The sequence below is a fragment of the Pinus tabuliformis genome, chromosome 2_2 (assembly GCF_031772625.1).
Source record: "Pinus tabuliformis cultivar Carrire ecotype Pingquan chromosome 2_2, CPIR1, whole genome shotgun sequence".
Taxonomy (NCBI): Eukaryota; Viridiplantae; Streptophyta; class Pinopsida; order Pinales; family Pinaceae; genus Pinus; species Pinus tabuliformis.
Genome location: NC_142300.1, coordinates 1,016,510,502 through 1,016,530,463, shown reverse-complemented (window position 1 = coordinate 1,016,530,463; position 19,962 = coordinate 1,016,510,502). Strand labels below are relative to the sequence as shown.

General features: G+C 37.8%; 1 protein-coding gene across 1 annotated transcript in view; it reads left to right on the top strand.

Moving 5' to 3' along the window:
• Positions 1-2,627: 2,627 nt before the first annotated feature.
• The window catches only part of LOC149196819 (GATA transcription factor 28-like), a 65,631-nt gene continuing 48,296 nt past the window's right edge, over positions 2,628-19,962 (top strand). The window contains exon 1 of the mRNA XM_089408440.1: positions 2,628-3,487. Coding sequence (XP_089264566.1) covers positions 2,839-3,487 — 649 coding nt within the window. The 5' untranslated portion in view covers positions 2,628-2,838. The remainder of the gene's footprint in view (positions 3,488-19,962) is intronic.

Below are 19,962 nucleotides of genomic sequence, written 5' to 3'. Positions count from 1 at the left end.
TGTAACCTGTAAAAAAACTTGGCAGAAAGAAAACATAAGTTTGTTCAAGAAGAATTGTGCATTTCCTTCATGATTCTTACGCAAAAATTTCATACCAAATAAAACAGATTTAAGAGAAATCCAAGTGGTGAAAGTAACTCAATTCATGATATCAGTTTCAATCCATCTTTAAAAACAACCATGAGAAATAATACTCCCTCTTTGTGTTAGATAACTCATGTGCTTGGCAATTCTGTCCTGCATATTAGTGCATCATAAAGCATAGAACAGAAAGATGTGATGAGTTAATGCCAACTTAAAGTTATCAGAAATAATTATCGTCTTTAGAATCCTCCAATCGATTTTTGAAATGTGTTTCCAAGTATTCCATTTTTTATTTTCAAAGCTGTGTGAATTTTGTGAACTTTTATTTATTATTTATTTATTTTTTTATTTTTTATTTTTTATTTTTTTTATTATTTATTTATTTATTTTAAACAACAAATCTTAAAAAGAAAATATTAAAAGAAATGAAAACATAATTTTTATTTTTATTTTTTATGTTGATTTTATTTATTGCGTTAGATTTTTTTTAAACAACAAATTAAAAAACAATTTTTTTAATTTGTTATTTAAGTTGAGATTTTTTTTAAGTTGTAAAATCAACAAAAAAAAAAAAAAAAACCTAATAAAGAAAAATTCTAAAATTAAACAATAACTGAAATAAAATTAGTTTCTTTTTTTTGGAAGATCAACTCAACTGAACCTGGAGATAGCGTCTTCACTTTCAACCTGTTTGACGCTGAATCCGGCTCGCTGATGGATGAAGCAACAAGTGAACTCGAACCTACAATTCTCAGAGACAAGGGTTTTCCATCATTGGCAGAGGCATGCCTCAACTTGGAAGCCAGTGCAAACAGGCTAGAGTTTCAATACATAATGTCAATAAGAGAAGATTGTCTTACAACTTCTTCAATCAAGCAGGTGAAGGACAAGTTTCTGAACTTGATATTCTCTAGAAACAAACCCATCACACACTTCAAAGTATCAACTTCAGACTGATAGCATGTAATATATCACAGTATTGCGCACTACAACCTTAACAAGCTACTTGAGACCAAAACCTTCCTTGAATTTATCTCTGTACAAAAAACTCTGCTTTCTCTGTATGATTGGTCCAAGGGTTCAACAACAGTTTTGAAGAGAAGAATAGATACTTTGTCCATAGAGAAATAAAAGAAGCCTCCCAGTGAATGTGTAACAAATGATCCAAAACTTGTTCCAACAATACAGTGCCACGCAAGACCAGAAGATGTATCAAATTCCTTCTTCAAAGCCAAAGCAACCTGCTTGATGTTAAGTTTGTCCATGGCATCTAAACTCAACCTTGCACATCTAAAGGCCCGCTCTTACAGCAACGCCGGCATATCTGCAGCTTTCACTCTCACTTTTAGCGCAGCTGCGACCGCTGCCAAATTCACCTCCACAATAGCCAATGGAACAACATTCACTCTGATAATGTTGCTGTCGGAGCCTGTGTAGGAATTCCCATCGGAAAACGCCGGAGAGAATTTATGGCCACCGTTTTTCTGCATTTGCACCATAATTTTAAATGAAATAACTAGGTGCGATTCACTGTTCTCGCCCCTCTCCATTTCTGTAGCGAATGAAACCCTACCATCCAAAAGATTGTTTTCAGTTGTGAAACTATTTCTGTGGGGGACAACTCCAGCCAAGGTCATCCTAGTGGGGATGCCATCCACAGAACTCATCCTAGGTGGGACGAAGTCCACAGAACTCAATCTGAGTGGGATTCTATCGACTGAACTCATTCTGTGTGGTTGAATTGCGTCACGGTATTGAGAGCCTTCAGCGTTCATTGACAAGCTTCTCACGAAGGAAGATGATGATTTCATCTCCGGCTCTCTGGTCTCGAGTCTGTCATTAACAAAAGAAGGTGAAGGTTCTAGACTTCCCATTTCGGTAGCCAAATGACCTTGTCCTGTAGAGACTTCATCAAAAAACAAGTTTGCAAAAATATGCATGCGAGCCCATACCAATAACGTGTTATGCATGCAACAAAATAGGGTTAGATTATTGTTTCCATACTGTTTATGCCACGATACATGCGATGAATCTCATCGCCAAGCCTTACATTTATTCAACCGACCTTAAAGTTATTTCTTCTGGACTTAATGCGTAGTTTTAGCATTTTACCTGGCTGTCAACGAGCGCTAAGGAATATCCAGCACTCCAAATCCCTTTTTAATCGTTTTGCTGACTACGTTATCCCAAGATTCTGGCAACCACATGGCTGTATTTCATATCATTTCGCACTTATTTGTTGACTGCCTCTTCTACGCAATTCTTGGAGTTTGTTGGAGTGCTTTAACCACTCAGCGAACAGAAATTTTAGTTTTTAACTCATGTTAAAATCGATGCCTCTTCTCCTATTTCTTTTGCTGCTCCAGCTTATTCAATTATAGTTCCAAGCCTTTTTTACTTAGCATTTCTTCCTACATTTTTTATGGCTCCGGCTTATTCATACGGTGAAAGGATCAATTCTGAGCTTTACTCTTTTTCTGTGTATTTTCGTAAGGCCAGTGATTAATACAGAGATTATACGTGTGATCACACGATTGGAGCACGAAGCTATTCGACATCCACAAAATCGAAATGCCTATATAAAAACCAAATGCATAAACCCAAAGATATTTGTGAACTACCACAGCCACTATTTTGAAATTAACTTGTACACTGCATTTTCTCTGGAAGCTATGACTTGCACCTTCAGCCGCCATTAACAGATGCAACTTACTAGATTATTCTAGCTGAACTGTGCATAGCTATGCGAGAAACATGTCGGATACAGACAATCTTGATCCAGAGTCTCGAGTTATTCATAACAACCACCAACATCATAGTTTCTATCCTGATCGGCAAGCGCCGATCCATGCTGTTAATGCACATGCTCATGTAGCTGCACACCATGCCCCTATGCATGGGATACTGATGCAAGGCCAAAATGAGGGAGATGGAGACAATAATTGCATGGAGGAAGCAGATGTTCAATCAGATGGCGACAATCTCATAGAACCCCAGTCGGTTGTCCCTATACGCAGTCAGGGAACAAATCAAATTACACTCTCATATCAAGGCGAGGTCTATGTCTTTGATATGGTGGCACCAGAGAAGGTACAGCAAGTGCTTTTATTGCTGGGGGGTCAGGAAATACCAAATAGCATGGCTGGCATGCCCATTGCCACTCTTCATCATCAGAAGGGCTTGTCAAATGTTTCACATCATTTAAATCAACCACAAAGACTTGCATCTCTTACAAGATTTCGAGAAAAGCGTAAGGAACGTTGTTTTGATGAAAAGATCCGTTACACTGTACGCAAAGAGGTTGCTCAAAGGATGCAACGCAACAAACTTGGTCAATTTACATCATACAAGTCTGATTCTAAGGATTTAGTCTCTGCTGGACATAAGTGGGATTCAGCTGAGGGTTTTTTTTTTTTGTGTGTGTATTTAATGTTGTTGTTGTTTTAATGTTTTGCATTTTTTTTTTAAATATCTAAAAACACAAAAAAAAAGAATGATTAGTGTTTTTTTTTTTTTTAAAAACAAAAAAAAAATGGTTAGTTTTTTTTTTCATTTATTTCTTAATAATAATATGTGTATATATGATACATATATTATTATTATTCGTGGAAATTTTTATTTTTTAAATTTAAAAAACTAAATTTCATCTAAAAATTTAAAGATGTTTTTTTTTTCATTCACAAAATTCTTTATTGTCTTTTTGCAAATTAGTTCTCCAGCAAGAGTATTTTTATTTGAACAAAATCAATAGATTTTCTGATCTTCCTGATCGCACGAAGCGCAAGAAGAGAGCATACTAATCGCTTGATTTGTTTTTATTTATGCAGGGGGGTGTTTTTGAAAAGACGGAATTTAAAACTAGCTAAACTCTAAAACATCAGAAAACTCAAACTTAAACTCCATTGTGAAGATCCTGCTGTCACCAGGTCTCACAAGTTATTTTGTCTAAAGAAAAATACTAGTACTAAATTAAATTTCTAATGCCTAATCCCTTAGCACCATCCTCGGCAACGACGCCAAAATGTTGGGCAATTTATTGGGCTTAAATTGTTGCATTAAACTATCAACCAGGGAAACTCGTAAGCTTGTGATGATGCCAGCAAAATATATGCAGGAGTAGGAAACTAACTCTATGTCTAGCTAAATTATTTACGATTCAGTATAATATGCAAGGGAAGAGGCTCCTAACTAAGGAGGTCCTGGTTGTCCTTCCCTACAGTATCATAGAGAAATCATTGATTACATGAAACTAAAAACTTGAAATAAAGATAAGAGAATGAACTTTAATTGTTGTTCAGATTCAAAGAGAGAGAAAGACTAACTTAGTCTCTTGATTGTCCTCTCATGTACTAATCCAAACTAAACTAAGATTCATCCATAAGCATAAGAAATGAAATAACTTGAATCTTAAAAGCAAAAGAATGAATTTCAATTATCATATGAATCAAATGGAGAGAGAGCCTAACTTAGACTCTTGGTTATCTCCTCATATGATACTTGAAACATAAAAGCAAAAGAATGAATTTCAATTATCATGCAAATCAAATGGAGAGAGAGAACCTAACTTAGACCCTTGGATATCTTCTCATATGTTGATAAGATTCTAATTTAAAACTCATTCATCAATCACAAACAAATCCTCAAACATCTAAGCAACTAAATGAAATCAGGTCTAATATGAAATAACATGTTCCTTTGATCCTTCTAGAGTGAGCTCAATTCTCCTAAGAACAAAGTGACAAGCTATTCCATATACTACATTAAGACAATTTATATCTAAAACTACATAATGGAAATATATGTACAACTTATATCTAAAACTACATAGTGGAAATATATGAAAAATGAAGCTTTATTCTATGCCATCATAAGTTGGATACAATGCTCCAAGAGTCCTCCCCTTGGAATGGAGGAGGTACTACTATTTATACAATAGGATGAGATAACAAACTCATAATGATGATCCACTAATCTCTCTTTAGTTCCATACATTTCTCAACCATCTAGATACATAACCCTATCCTCCATGATCTCCTCCATGAGTTCCATGATCTTCTTCCTGAGATCATGATCTTTTCCATGAGGCTTATCTGATCAAATTCGAATTTGATCATTCAAGGCCACATAAAGATGCCCTGGAAGCTTCCTTTGTACCTACACATGTCAACAAACTCATTCTAATTGTTAGGTATAAGTATAAGCATATTATTTTCTAAAATTTAGCCGTAAATCCACTTAAAATTGTTAAGAATTAATAAACTTTGGAAAAGCATAGTTATAACCCAATAATGAGGTAAATGGAATGATGTGGAGGTGGAATGGAGGTGACATGAAGGTAAATTGCGAAGATATTGGTGAATAATGGAGTGAAAATAGGGACCATTTTGAGGCCCAACAATTCCTGCTACTGCAAATTGTGCACATATTTTTGACATGTTATTGTTGCTACCATATAGATGTGTTGGTTGATGTGTTATGGATGATGTAAGATGATGGTTATATGTTGTTGCTGCAAGTTCATGAGCTATATTTATGTTGCTACTAGAATTTGGATTTTTATGCTTCTCAGTTGATGTTCATGGTTATATGTTATTATTTCTCACTATTCCATATCTCACGATGATCGTGATGAGCCCCATAAATGTGTAATTATATGGGCTCATTTTTCCTCCTAACTTAGCTTAATCCACCATTCTCATTAGTTTATTGCATTTTTTTATTATATTTATGCTAATAGAGTGAGTTGGGTTGGTCATTATGCCATGGAGTCTAATGTGTGCTTAATGCATATTTTTGGTCAATTTTGGAGACAAAGTCAAAGATTTAATGGAAATTTGGTAGCAAATATTCAAAGAAAACAAGGGAGAGGATTTATAGGAGGGTGTCTCCCTCATTTATGAATCCCTAATTCGAATTCGCCTTCAGGAAGCTCGGAGCACAAGCAGCCACATCAATGCACCAAAGAGGCAGCTGAGTAAGTGGAGGATAACTTCTGTCTATCTCAAGTTTTGGGAGCCAAGCCTCCCTGATTTTAAGGAAGCTGTTGGGAGCTTCAGTTGTATAAGTAGAGAGGCCTAGGGCCTCATTATGTTGTTGAATGTTAGTCAAATTTTTGAGCTTTTGTTACAGTTTTGCTCTGTTCAACTTCAAGCTTACTTTTGTGGACAGTTTCATGTAATCTCACTGTTACTTTGATAATGAAGATGAGATTGTTTTTGAGCTAGCACTAAGTCACCTCAGAGGGCTGAATCTCTTGGGTTAGGACCTAATCCAAGCAACCAAGCACCTCTTGTCTTGTATTTATATGTTTTGTTTCAGTTTATGAACTAATTTCTATTAGATAAATTTCTTTCTTAGTTAAGGATAGGTTGCTTTTTGGTGATTTAAAAGGTTGTTTCCATTTCAGTTTGTTGTAGCAGGTTAACAATGATACGAAAAAGATACAAAAAGGCCATCAACAAATCCTTGGCCTCCTTTCCTCCCTTTGGGAACATGAACTAAGGCCAAGATTCTCTTGCTGCCACAAAAAACACAGATTTGCCTTTTCCATAGGATTTTTGGTGTTGTAGCTTGTTAGAAGGTTCATGTTTTGTTGTAGATCTATTTCACCATGCTCATTTGTGTCGTTGCAATAAATTTCCTTCCATGCTTCCTTTCTATATATAATTTTTCAACATTTACTTTCCTAGATCAGAATTTAGCTTAGCTTGATGCAAAGGTCTGTTTTTTTGGTGTAGTTAGTTTCTTTGCTTGCTTAATCTCAGTGTTTGATTTTCAGTTCTCTGTTAGTACATCTCCACTCACAATAATTCAGCCAATCAGCCATCACCATCTCTCTTTTATCTATGTTCCATAGGTCATCCAAAGTCCCTCACAAATCTGCCTTAATTTTCTGCACTTTTCTCATAAACTTTCCTCTCTTTCTTTGAACAAGTCCAACCATCTTTCTCTTCCATAATACTTCTTGATGAACCCTAGACACCTTAACACATCATCCTAGCCATCAGCTACCCTTTCCACCCATTTTCCTACCTACAAAACCCTCTAAAATGGCGGTCAGCATCCTCCTATAAACCTCCTGTAGACCTCCTGTAGATCCCCTGTAGCCTCTTGTAGATTTTCCTGTAGGTGTCTTTTTGAAGTCTGATTGTAAGAAAAGCCTCCAAAAGGCCACATGGGACCTCCTAGTACCCATCCACACCTTCCTACACCTCTGTAAACTCCAAATTCATCCTCCATCGCCACCTAATTGCTGCCACACACACAAACGAATAAATTACATGCAAGACAATTTCACCTAAAAATACATAAAAATCCAAAAAGATGTTTTTTTCTTATTTCCTTCTAGAAATAGCTTGAGTAGATGTTGTTTGCTTCCTAGATTAAGTAATAGCATTCATTTCATGGTTTTTCATCTCTCTTTCTGCAAAAATAGGATTAGTTGGTTAATTAGGGTTTGCTAGGTTTACTTTGCATTTCAGTATTCTTTCTCTTTCTGCAAGTAGAGTAGCCTCTGTAGAGTAAGCTTTCCTTTCTTTCATCACATATAAAGATTCTTCTGGAATTCATAGAAGTTGGCTTGAGCTCCTAGTGATCTTGTGCCAACTGACCAAGTGACAGCCTGCAGTAAGAACTAGTACTTGTGCGTACAACACTATCACTTCCAAGTTTGTTATGAACTACCAGGTTGATAAAAGTAAAGTAGGAAGCCGAGGAGTTGCCACATTATTGCTGCAATGTTGGGCTTCCTACTTTGCGAAGGTGGTAGCCATTTTCACCAGAGAAAATTGGCTACCATTTTTCGAAAAATTTCAAGGGTTTGATGAAGAAGTGGCTCAAGAGTTTTCCCTTTCTTTAGTCCCTCACTCGAGCACCCATGCCACTGTTACTTTGAGGGGTCTCTCCATGGAAATCACCCCAGAATTTATCAGTAGGGTTACCAGCCTTCCCCTTGGATTACCTTGGAGCAAAGATGAAAAGGCAATGGGACAAGTTGCCAAGCAAACCTTCTTCCAACAAAATGAACATCCTTTAGAAGACAAAAATGGAATTAGAAGAACAAGCATACCTTACCCTTGGGATGAGGTCAGTTACCAAATCATCAAGTATATTTCCTGTGAAGGGAGGTATAGTATAGTTTATGGCTACCATTTCAATCTCCTCCATGAGCTAAGATATGGCATGGACACTCCAACACCCCAGAAACTCAGCATTCCCTATTTTCTCCTGCAGTCCCTTATAGACTCCAGCATTAATTTGAAGGCAGGAGGTGCAGATCAGTTGGCTCACCATAGTTTAATTAAACTATTAGTGGAAGAAGCCCTCCACACCTTCACAATCCCCATAGCATGGGAAATCTTTAGAAATATGACAGGAGAAGATGATATAAAGGCCCTCACATATGACCACAGTCCTTCTGAAAGTGAGGGGGAAGAGCAACAAGGGGAAGAAGGGGAGGAAACTAAGGAACAAACAGAGGAGGAAGACACCAAAACAGAGAAGGAGGAAACTAAACCAGAGGAGGAAGAAACCAAAATAGAGCAAGAGGAAACAAAACTAGCAAAGACAGAGAAGACAAAAGGAGAGGAAAAAGGGGCAGAAAAGACAGAAGTGTCTCCTGAGACCCTAGAAAGGGAGGCAGTAGCTATTCTTGTTGCCCTCAGCACCCCAGTTAAACCCAAGAAAAAGAGGAAGAGGCGAACATCAATGTATTTTAGGGCTCGGAAAAGCACAAGGATAAAAATAGGGAAACCACAGCCATATTCAATAGTGCCTATCATCATTGAAGATTCACTCACTGTCAAAGGGGAAGAATCTCCCTTTAAAACCCCCATCACATATGAAAGAGGAAGTCCCAGATCTTCCACCTGAAAGGAAAGAGTGCAACTACAGGACTCAAAAACAGCTCTACAGGAGGCACAGACTGTTCTACAGGAGACCCTAACTAAGCTATAGGAGACAAAAAAACTTGAGAAAAGGGTGGAAGAAAAACCAAAAGGGAAGGAGGAAACAACAGAGACTCAAGAACCTGACCCTCGGCCTAGTTTGGGCTCTTACTACAATCTTCTTGAGGGGGGGGGGGGGGAATCATTCCACAGAAATTTGTAGCCCCACTTTTCTTTGAGTTGGAGAAAGAAAGGATAAGGAACTATAGATGGATGCAAATCTCCAAATCCAAGGGGGTAGAGGATATTGGCCACATGGAGAACCAACTTAAAGAGATGGACAGGGAGCTAAGTGTTGTAAGAAATAGAGAGGCAATCAGAAGAACTCACTTGGAAACAAAAAATGATATGTTAAGAAGACAACTGCAAGAAAAGGAAACACAATTGGCATGCATGGATAGCTGGTCTATGGAGCCACTACAGTGTAGAACACCAGCAAAATCATATGGAGTATACCTCAAATACCAGTGGCTATAGTTTCAGATCAAGACTTTGGCACAGAGAGGCACAATACCTTTTCAGGATTACAGACAGTTCATGGACCTATGTGGCCAAATTTCAATAGAAGACAAGGCAAATATAGCAGAGTTCTATTTGCATAACATGACCCTCACTGATATGAACCTATGGGATCCCAATGCTAGGCTAGGGGACCTACAACTAATGGCCATGGCCTCATGGATGAGTCATGAGGAGAAAAGGGCAACAGAAATCAAAAATTTGATGGCAACAGAGAAAAATGAACCCCTCATGATCAGAGCTGAGCCATCAGACCCCATGGCTCTCATTAGTACACACCAATTGCTTGCAAATAATCCTCAAAGAGCCCCTGAGTATATCAATGATCAAGCTCAGGCCATTGCACATTTTGAGGACATGGAAACATTACTTAGAGATGACTGTATTCATGCTTGCATGAGGAGGTGGAATACACTGCCAGATAGCTTGCAGATAAGGGAGTATCACTCCCCGAAAAGGATGAAAGAAGCATTAAGGAGAGTTCCATTGTGCAATCACTCTATGCAAAGTTTTAAGGTCAATTGGATTGGCCTGAAACTAAGTCCCCCATTGCTGCTAGGATTGCTAGAGGGTAGAAAAGAGGAAGAAGAACAACAGCAGTGGGAAGAAGTAGATAGAAAGGCAGGATTCCAAGATAAAGGGGGATCTCACATCAGAAGCATGGGATGTCAGGGAGGCCATCAGGGCCATCAAAGATGAGGAGGTGGACTAGTTGCCCAGAGGATGAGCAACACATTCAGTAGGGGGTGATGATGAGCCACATAAATGGGTAATTATATGGGCTCATTTTGCCTCCTAACTTAGGTTAATCCACCATTATCATTATTTTATTGAATTTTTTTATTATATTTATGCTAATAGAGTGAGTTGGGTTGGTCATTATGTCATGGAGTCTAATGTGTGCTTAATGCAGATTTTTGGTCAATTTTGGAGACAAAGTCAAAGATTTAATGGACGTTTGGCAGAAAATATTTGAATAAAACAAGGGAGAGGATTTATAGGAGGGTGTCCCCCTAATTTATGACTCCCTACTTCGAATTCTCCTTTAGGAAGCTCGGAGCACAAGCAGCCACATCAATGCACTAAAGAGGCAGTCGAGCAAGTGGAGGATAACTTTTGTCTATCTCAAGTTTTGGAAGCCAAGCCTCCCTGATTTTAAGGAAGCTATTGGGAGATTTAGTTGTATAAGTAGAGAGGCCTAGGACCTCATTAGGTTGTTGAATGTTAGTCAAATTCTTGAACTTTTGTTGTAGTTTTTCTATGCTCAACTTCGAGCTTACTTTTGTGGACAGTTTCATGTAATCTTACTGTTATTTTGATAATGAAGATGAGATTGTTTTTGAGATAGCATTGAATCACCTCAGAGGGCTGAAGCTCTTGGGTTAGGGCCTAATCCAAGTAGCCAAGCACCTCTTGTCTTGTATTTATATGTTTTGTTTCAGTTTATGAATTAATTGTTGTTAGATAAATTTCTTTCTTAGTTAAGGATAGGTTGTTTTTGGTGATTTAAAAGGTTGTTTCCATTTCAGTTTGTTGTAGAAAGTTGAACAATGATATGAAAAAGATACAAAAAGGTCATCAATAGAGCCTTGACCTCCTCTCTTCCCTTTGGGACCATGAACTAAGGCCAAGACCGTCTTGCTGCCACAAAAAACACAGATTTGCCTTTTCCATAGGATTTCTGGTGTTACAACTTGTTAGAAGGTTCATGTTTTGCTATAGATCTATTTCACCATGCACATTTTTGTCATTCCAATAGTTTTCCTTCCATTCTTCCTTTCCGTATAGCATTGTTTCAACATTTACTTTCCTAGATCAGAATTTAGCTTAGCTTGATGCAAAGGTCTGATTTTTTGGTGTAGCTAGTTTCTTTGCTTGCTTAATCTCAGTGTTTGATTTTTAGTACTCTGGAAATACATATCTACTCACAATAAGTTAGCCAATCAGCCATCACCATCTCTCTTTGATCTATGCTCCACAGGTCATCCAAAGTCCCTCACAAATCTGCCTTAATTTTCTGCACTTTTCTCATAAACTTTCCTCTCTTTCTTTGAACAAGTTCAACCATCCTTCTCTTCCCTAATCCTTCTTGATGAACCCTAGACACCTTAACACATCCTCCTAGCCATCAGCTACCCTTTCCACCCATTTTCCTACCTTCAAAACCCTCTAAAATAGCTCTCAGCATCCTCTTGTAGACCTCCTATAGATCCCCTGCAGCCTCCTGTAGATTTTCCTGTAGGTGTCTTTTTGAAGTCCAATTACAGGAAAAGCCTCCAAAAGGCCACCTGGGACCTCCTAGGACCCATCCACACCTTCCTACACCTCTGCAAACTCCAAATTCATCCTCCATCACCACCTAATCACTGCCACACACACAAGCGAATAAATTACATGCAAGACAATTTCACCTAAAAATACATAAAAATCCAAAAAGATGTTTTTTTCTCATTTCCTTCTAGAAATAGCTTGAGTAGATGTTGTTTGCTTCCTAGATTAAGTAATAGCATTCATTTCATGGTTTTTCATCTCTCTTTCTGCAAAAATAGGATTAGTTGTCTAATTAGGGTTTTCTAGGTTTACTTTGCATTTCAGTCTTCTTTCTCTTTCTCCAAGTAGAGTAGCCTCTGTAGAGTAAGATTTCCTTTCTTTCATCTCATATAAAGCTTCTTCTGGAATTCATAGAAGTTGGCTTGAGCTCCTAGTGATCTTGCACTAGCTGATCAAGTAACAACCTATAGTAAGAACTAGTACTTGTGCATACAGCACCCTCACTTCCAAGTTTGTTACAAACTACAGGGTTGATAAAAGTAAAGTGGGAAGCCCAGGAGTTGCCACATTATTGCTGCAATACTGGTGCCCACCAGATCAGTTACTGTTGTTATCAGTTCATTTGCTGCTAGATAATGGCTCTATCTTATGTACTTGGATGGTTGTATGCATGATGATATTTATATATATATATATATATATATATATATATGATCATTATTCATCTTATTGATTAGCCAAAATGTTTGTAGTGTTGGTCAAGGAGCTTATTTGAGTATGTCTTAGGGAGAGGCATAATTTTTGGTCATGGAACAACCACATGCTTCATATTGTACTTCATCAGTTTTAGTCATGTATATTATCTATGAAGCCATGTAATTGAGTTTATATTGGCATGAGTTGGTGATAGGGAGGTTATGAGTCATGACAAGTTGGTGTTGTTGTGAATTTTTGTAGCCATCTCTAGGCTATTATATATCATGTCATATTCATTTTGTAGCCTTGTACCTTACTATTGCCATGTACTACATTGTATTGTATATCATTGGTCATGGTCATGTTGGAGAGAGAGTCTTGATGTCTAGTATTCATTGATGAGGGCAACCATTCATATGGGTTTATGGGTGTTGTTTCAGTCATATATTGTATAGTCAATCCCTTTGTCCTTGAGGTGTAGCCTTCAACTAGAAGGCATTGGTTACAGGATGATGATGCTCAGGGGGAGCATATCCAGTATTCTATTGTTGATCAGACATGGTTTGTTGTTGTTGTTGCTACACTATGTTGTTGTTGGTTTGGATGAGAGTGAGGTTGATGTAGTTGGTGTTGCTGAGTTGAGTGATGATGTTATTATTGTTGCTTATGATATATTTTTGCTCATGTAATATTGGTGTTCTTGTTGTTGGTTGAGAGTGGTTCTCGTGAAGAGTTTGATGTTGTTGCTTCTAGAGAGAGAGAGAGAGAGATGGAGAGATATTATTCCTATTGTTTTGTTGTCATGATTCCATGAGGAGTGTTGTTATTTTTTTATGGATTATGTTTTGACCTTGTTGATGTGTATGATGTGTTTCTATTTTGTTGTTTATAGTATGATTTTGGCCAAACTATGTTGATGGTTATAGTTGTTGTTGCTTGTTGAGACACAAATAGTGTCTATGGGGAGTAGTGTCCTTTAAACTACGCTTATTTGGATGAGCTCAACCCTTTTCCATTTATGTCAAAGGGCGAGTAAATGAGGAGGTTTTTTGATCTGAAAATGAAACTACTTGTTTTTGTTGTTCAAGGTATTCATTTCCATTAAATTATATGTGCAAACTGTTACTGATGTCTTGCAATTGAAACAAAGTGTTTCTGGTAAATTTCTAAGTCTTATGTGTGAAGGAGGATTATTTCAATTACTATTTATCATATCAAATCTGAAAAACACAGTAAGATAAATTCACATAATATAACACAACATCTGATAAGGCAGTTCACCCCTCTTGGGCTACATCTGTGAGGTCCAAGGCCCCTAAATGGGCATGTCCTTGCTCCTATTAGATGCTAAAAATGGTTATACAGTGATAAGAAAGCCTAAACAGGGAAAGAAGAAGCTGTGAAAATGAGTTCAGAACATAGAAAATAGTCAATAATGACTTTTGTTTCACCTCCAATGGTTAACCATATCCCAATACAGCTCAAACACTTCCTAGGCCCTAATGGCTCTCCAAGCTTCTCTACTGAAAAAACACCTGAAGATGAGCTCTGTTGGCTCTAAAACCTGTACCATTGGCTCTAGAATGCTCAGAATACCCAAAATCAAAAACAAATTCACTCCAAAAGGATCTCCCTAGTGAAAGTTATGACCTCCAGAAATTTTTGCCCAATCTCCCCTAAAGAAACTCCACCAAACTTGGATTAATTGGAGTTAGGCCCACTAACTTTGGCAAAATCCGCCTAGAATGGCACGGTCCGCTGAATTTTTCGGAACCGTTAGGGGTGACATTAATGGTTAAGGTGTCGTGGTCAAATGGGCCGGCTAGACCCCCGCCAGCGCAACCATTAAGCCAACAGTTATGAAACTGTGGCATTTAACATTGGTGAAACCCTCGTCGTGACATGTGAACAGCTACCATAACTGTAGTGCTTAACCGTCGCCGCCAGGACATGTCCTGTGGCTCTGAGCCCTGGTCTTATGGATAGGGGGCTGGCCCCTTTCCACCCCAAACTTAACCTTTGAAAAACTTCAAATATGCAATGTGACCCTATGTGGTTAAGAACCACTGTGTAGGCGGGCCAGTCGAGCCTGTGGGCTGGCGACCACCTGACCCAGGGTCGATTCCTGCGAAATGCCAAAAGTTTTACCATAATAAACTGCAGTCTTGGGGCCACGTGGCGGCCTTCGAGCAGGCCACGTGTCAACTCTAGACTGGTCAACCAAATAGCATATTTTGGGGAATATTCCAGAGAATATTTTGGAGAATATTCCATGGAATATTCCTCAATTTTTTTTATTATTTTTCCAAAATTCAAAAATTGCAGTTTACTCGATATTTTTAAAATGTGATAACTCCTACATACGATGTCAGCTTTTCGAACCATTCATAGCACCAAAATCAGGAAAATGAGATCTATCTGGTTGTTCTAGTTTCAACCAATTCTGAGCAATTCAAAATTTGAGCATTTTTCCACTTAGGACATGATCACCTAATCACACCTGCCAAATGGGAAGCTTTTGGACCACAAAAGCTCTCTGATTACCAAAAATGAAGACAAGGACACTGACTCTCCACTCTTCCAACCTTGAATAATTGAAATCTTCCTGACTTCATCAAATTGAGCTTCTCATAAAAAGATAAATTTTCCCTTGAATTCACTAACCGACCGTTGCTAAAATTGACTGAGTCATGATGCAAATTCTTGAAATTTGCAAAACAACAACCATATTTTGTAGAAATCGTACTGTTTCTACAATGGTCAAACTTCAAAGAAGACTTAAAATAAAATTCACCTTGTGCACTGTTCACATGGTGAATTTTTGCTGAATGATCCCTGTACTTGCACCGAATCCTGACCAAGTTTTCTCGCCATACCAATCTACCATTCTAAAACCAACATTGACCCATGCTGAACTATGTGCCCTCTTTTCTTGCATGTCTTTCCTTCACATGGAATCTTGCACCGACACTTCGTTCTCTGCAACGATCGACGCCAAAGGTATCTTGTACAACCTTTTGTCGTCTTCTTTCAAAGATGAACTGTTATCAGAATGAAAAATATCATCATTTATATCAGCAATAATATGAAAAAGAAATTGTACAAAATCTTGTTGTTTAACCATCAACAAAGTCATATTTTGACTTGCATTAACTAGCCTTTTCAATTGCCCTACATGGACTAAAGAAGATTCTAGATTTTTCTTATGTGCTCTCACAATGTGCTCTCACAATGTACTCTTTTCCATCCTTGAACAAGTGATACTTATTCTCATGTCGATGGAAGATTACCTTTATGTCAAATAAATATGGACTACCCAACACAACGCATGTAATTTCAAGTGGTACTACATCCAATTCAACCCAATCAACATAATGAGCTGTTATGGCAAAGTGCAAGATGCACTTCTTTGAGACTTGTAAGTTTGCATCCTTGCATATCCACCCAAGTGGATAAGGCTTTGGATGTGGAATTGTCTCAACTTTCAGCTGTTTGACCAAGTATTTTGAGATGAGATTAGCTTGAGACCCACTATCAAAAAGTGTGTCTATCTTTGTGTGGTTTGAGATTATCCTCACATGAAATAGCTCTATCCTCCTCTTTTCATTTTGAGTTTCTTTGTGAAAGTTTAATGTACTAGATCTAGGATTTGTTTCTTGTAAAACCTCTTTCCCCTTTATGTTCTTTAATACCATGGTGATACTTTTTGTCTCATCACCTGCTATAGTTTTTCCCTTTTCTTTGGTTTTGTCTTTGGTTTTATATTTCTCTAGTTTCAGCTCTAGATGAAGCTTCCAACAATGGTCTTCATTGTGGCTTGTTTTTGAACAATTCTTGCAATTTCCCTTTTTCCTTTCTAGAGTTTGCAATCCTTTTTCTTCCTTTGACTTTAAAATCACTACCCTCATTTCCATCAAAAGTGTTTTTCCCTCTAGTCTCTAAATGCATAGCTTGTGCACAAACTTCGTCTAGACTAGTAGGATTGAACATAAGGATAGTATGTTTAAGGTAGCTGTGTGAACCACCTATATATTTCAGCAAAGTGTCTTGACTTTGTAAGTCTACTCCTAATAAGAGTGCTCTTCTCTAAACTCTTGAGTGTATTCTTGAACACTTTGTCCTTTAAATTGTCTAAAACTTTGCCAATTCATTATACCCTTTTGTAAATGAGCAAGAGGATAAAATTGCTTCATAATTGTGGAAATAAATTCAGCCCATGATAAAGTAAGCTTGCCATGTTTTCGAATTTCATCCTTGGTCTTGGCTTCACACCATACCAATGCTGCTCCTTCCATCCTTAATGAGGCTAACTGAATCTTGGTGTCATCATCATGTAAGTTCTGAATCCTTAAATAAACTTCCAACTGTCTTATCCAGTTGTCAAGTTTCTCTGCGTTGACTTCACCGTTAAACATGGGTAATTCAAATTTAACATCTAGCTTTAAAAATGGACTTTTTCCAAAAGATTTAAGCTTATGAGGTTGATTTATAGAGGTAAAGGATGATGATGTAGAGGAAGAGGATGATGATGGAGATGGTGGATCACCATTTCCTCCATGTCCTTTCTTTGAATTATCATCACCTTTCTTTCCTCATGAAGAGCCCTCTCCTTCTTTCTGATGTTTAGACCCTTCTCCAAACAACCTATCATTCCTTTCCTGGTATAAGATTATTACCATCTCAGTCATGTCCAAAAAAGCTTTTTTGAATACCCATTCTTCTTTTCTTCGATCCATGTCTTCAGGAACTTCTCCTTCCCTTTCAGACATACTTGAAGCTTCTTCTAAGGCTATTGAGGGTGAATTAGAAGGTGGAGATAATGGAACCCTGGCCCTCCTTGGTTGAGGATTGTCTTGTGCTCTGACCAATTGTGCTTTCCCTCTTTGAAGCTTAAGCCTGGTAAGCATTAAAACTTGCAAAATAGTGAAAAATATCTTTGCACAAAATGAATACTTAAAACTGAGCTCCGATACCAACTGATCTGAAAATGAAATTAATTTTTTTGTTGTTCGAGGTATTCATCTCCATTAAATTATATGTGCAAACTATTACTGATGTCTTGCAATTGAAACAAAGTGTTTTTGGTAAATTTCTGAGTCTTATGTGTGAAGGAGAATTATTTCAATTACTATTTATCATATCAAATCTGAAAAACATATCAAGATAAATTCACATAATATAACACGGCAACTGATAAGGCAGTTCACCCCTCCTGGGCTACATATGTCGGGTCCAAGGCCCCCAAATGGGCATGTCCTTTCTCTTATAAGATGTTCAAAATGGTTATACAATGATAAGAAAGCCTGAACAGGCAAAATAAGCTGTGAAATTGAGTTCAGAACACAGAAAACAATGAAGAATGACTTTTGTTTCACCTCCAATGGTTAACCATAACCTAATACAGCTCCAACACTCCCTAGGCCCTGATGGCTCTCCAAGCTTCTCTACTAAAAAAGCACCTGAAGATGAGCTCTGTTGGCTCTGAAACCTGTACCATTAGCTCTGGAATGCTTAGAATACCCAAAATCAAAAACAAATTTGCTCCAAAAGGATCTCCCTAGTGAAAGTTATGACCTCCAGAAGTTTTTGTCCAATCTCCCCTAAAGAAACTCCACTAAACTTGGATTAATTGGAGTTAGGCCCGCTAACTTTGGCAAACTCTGCCCAGAATGGCACACTCTGCCAAATTTGTCGGAACCGTTAGGGGTGACATTAATGGTTAAGGTGTCGTGGTCACATGGGCCGGCTAGACCCCCGCCAGTGGAACCGTTAAGCCAATGGTTATGAAACCATGGCATTTTACGTTAGTGAAACCCCCACCATGACATGTGAACAACTACCATAACCATAGCGCTTAACCATCACTGCCGGGACATGGCCTGTGGTTCTGAGCCCTAGTCTTATGGATAGGGGGCTAGTCCCTTTCCGCCCCAAACTTAACCTTTGAAAAACTTCAAATATGCAATGTGACCCTATGTGGTTAAGAACCACTATGTAGGCAGGTCGGTCGGTCCTGTGGGCTAGCGGCCACCCGACCCAGGGTCAACCCTTGCGAAGTGCCAAAAATTTTACCATAATAAACTACAGTCTTGGGGCCATGTGGCAGCCTCTGGGTAGGCCACGTGTCAGCTTCAGATTGGTCAACCAAATAGCATATTCTAGGGAATATTTTGGGGAATATTCTAGAGAATATTCCAAGGAATATTCCTCAAAATATTCCAAGGAATATTCTTCGAAATATTCTTTTTTTAAGTTTTCCAAAACTCAAAAATTAAAGTTTAGTGGACATTTTTTAAATGCGATAACACCTCCATACGATGTCAGTTTTTCGAATCATTTGTGGAGCCGGAATTAGGAAGACGAGATTTATCCAATCGTTCTTGTTTCAACCAATTCTAAGAAATTCAAAATTTGAGCATTTTTTCCACTTAGGACATGCTCACCTAATCATTTTTAGAGGCCAGTTGGTTGGTTTAGTTGGGGTTTACATCAATGCCAAAGGGGGAGATTTTTGGCATTATGGCTCAATTTTTTGGTTGGCATTGATGTCAACCTAGTAGCATTAGTGTTGGAGGTTGCATTGATGTTGGTTGGCATTAATGTCAACCTAGTAGTATGTGATTGTTTATGCACATGGTTGATTGGTACATGGTTTATTGGTTTATTGGTTTTATGCTAGTGAGATGGTACTTGACTTGTGCATTGGTTGCAGACCTTAGCTTGGTGGTTGCATATGTTAGTGCAGGTTGTTGGCTTGTGTGTGGATGCCTTGGTAGGATGTGGAGCTGCTACACCTAGTTGATAGTATTGGAGACTGTCAAGTCATGTTTATGGTACTAGGTGTGTGTATGGATGGGTTTTAGCTTGTATGATCAGTTGCAGGGTCTATCATTGATGGTTGCAGTCATTAACTAAGTTGTGCAGATTGGTTTTCATTGGTTTTTCTATATTATATTAATCCTATATTGTCATAGGTTGTTTTGTTGTTCTAGTTGAGAGATTCAGATTGAATCCAGCCTGAAATATTGTAAAACGAGGGTAAGATATAAGAGTGGAGTGGGTGCTCTGGCAAATTCAGTACAAAGAACAAATTTCCTTATAAGTCCAATGGGTGTTGGGAATGACTTATTGATCAAATGGGTGTCTATAAAGTTTTAGATGAGGATCATAGTTCTATATGATAATACCAATTCATATAGTATATGTAATTGAATTTCTTGATGATAATATAATTATTTGAGTAGCGGAATAGCAAGGGTGGTTTTTGACCTGAAGTTGGTTTTACATCAGAAAAATATTTTGTCTTCTTGTGCATGATTCTTTGGTTATTTATCATGGTTCTCATGTGTTTTTATATATGATTTAATATACTAAAGGTTTAGTGAATATTGTGTTGTGGTAATTGAAAAATATTTTAACAATTAAATATACACTGCCACTACTGATT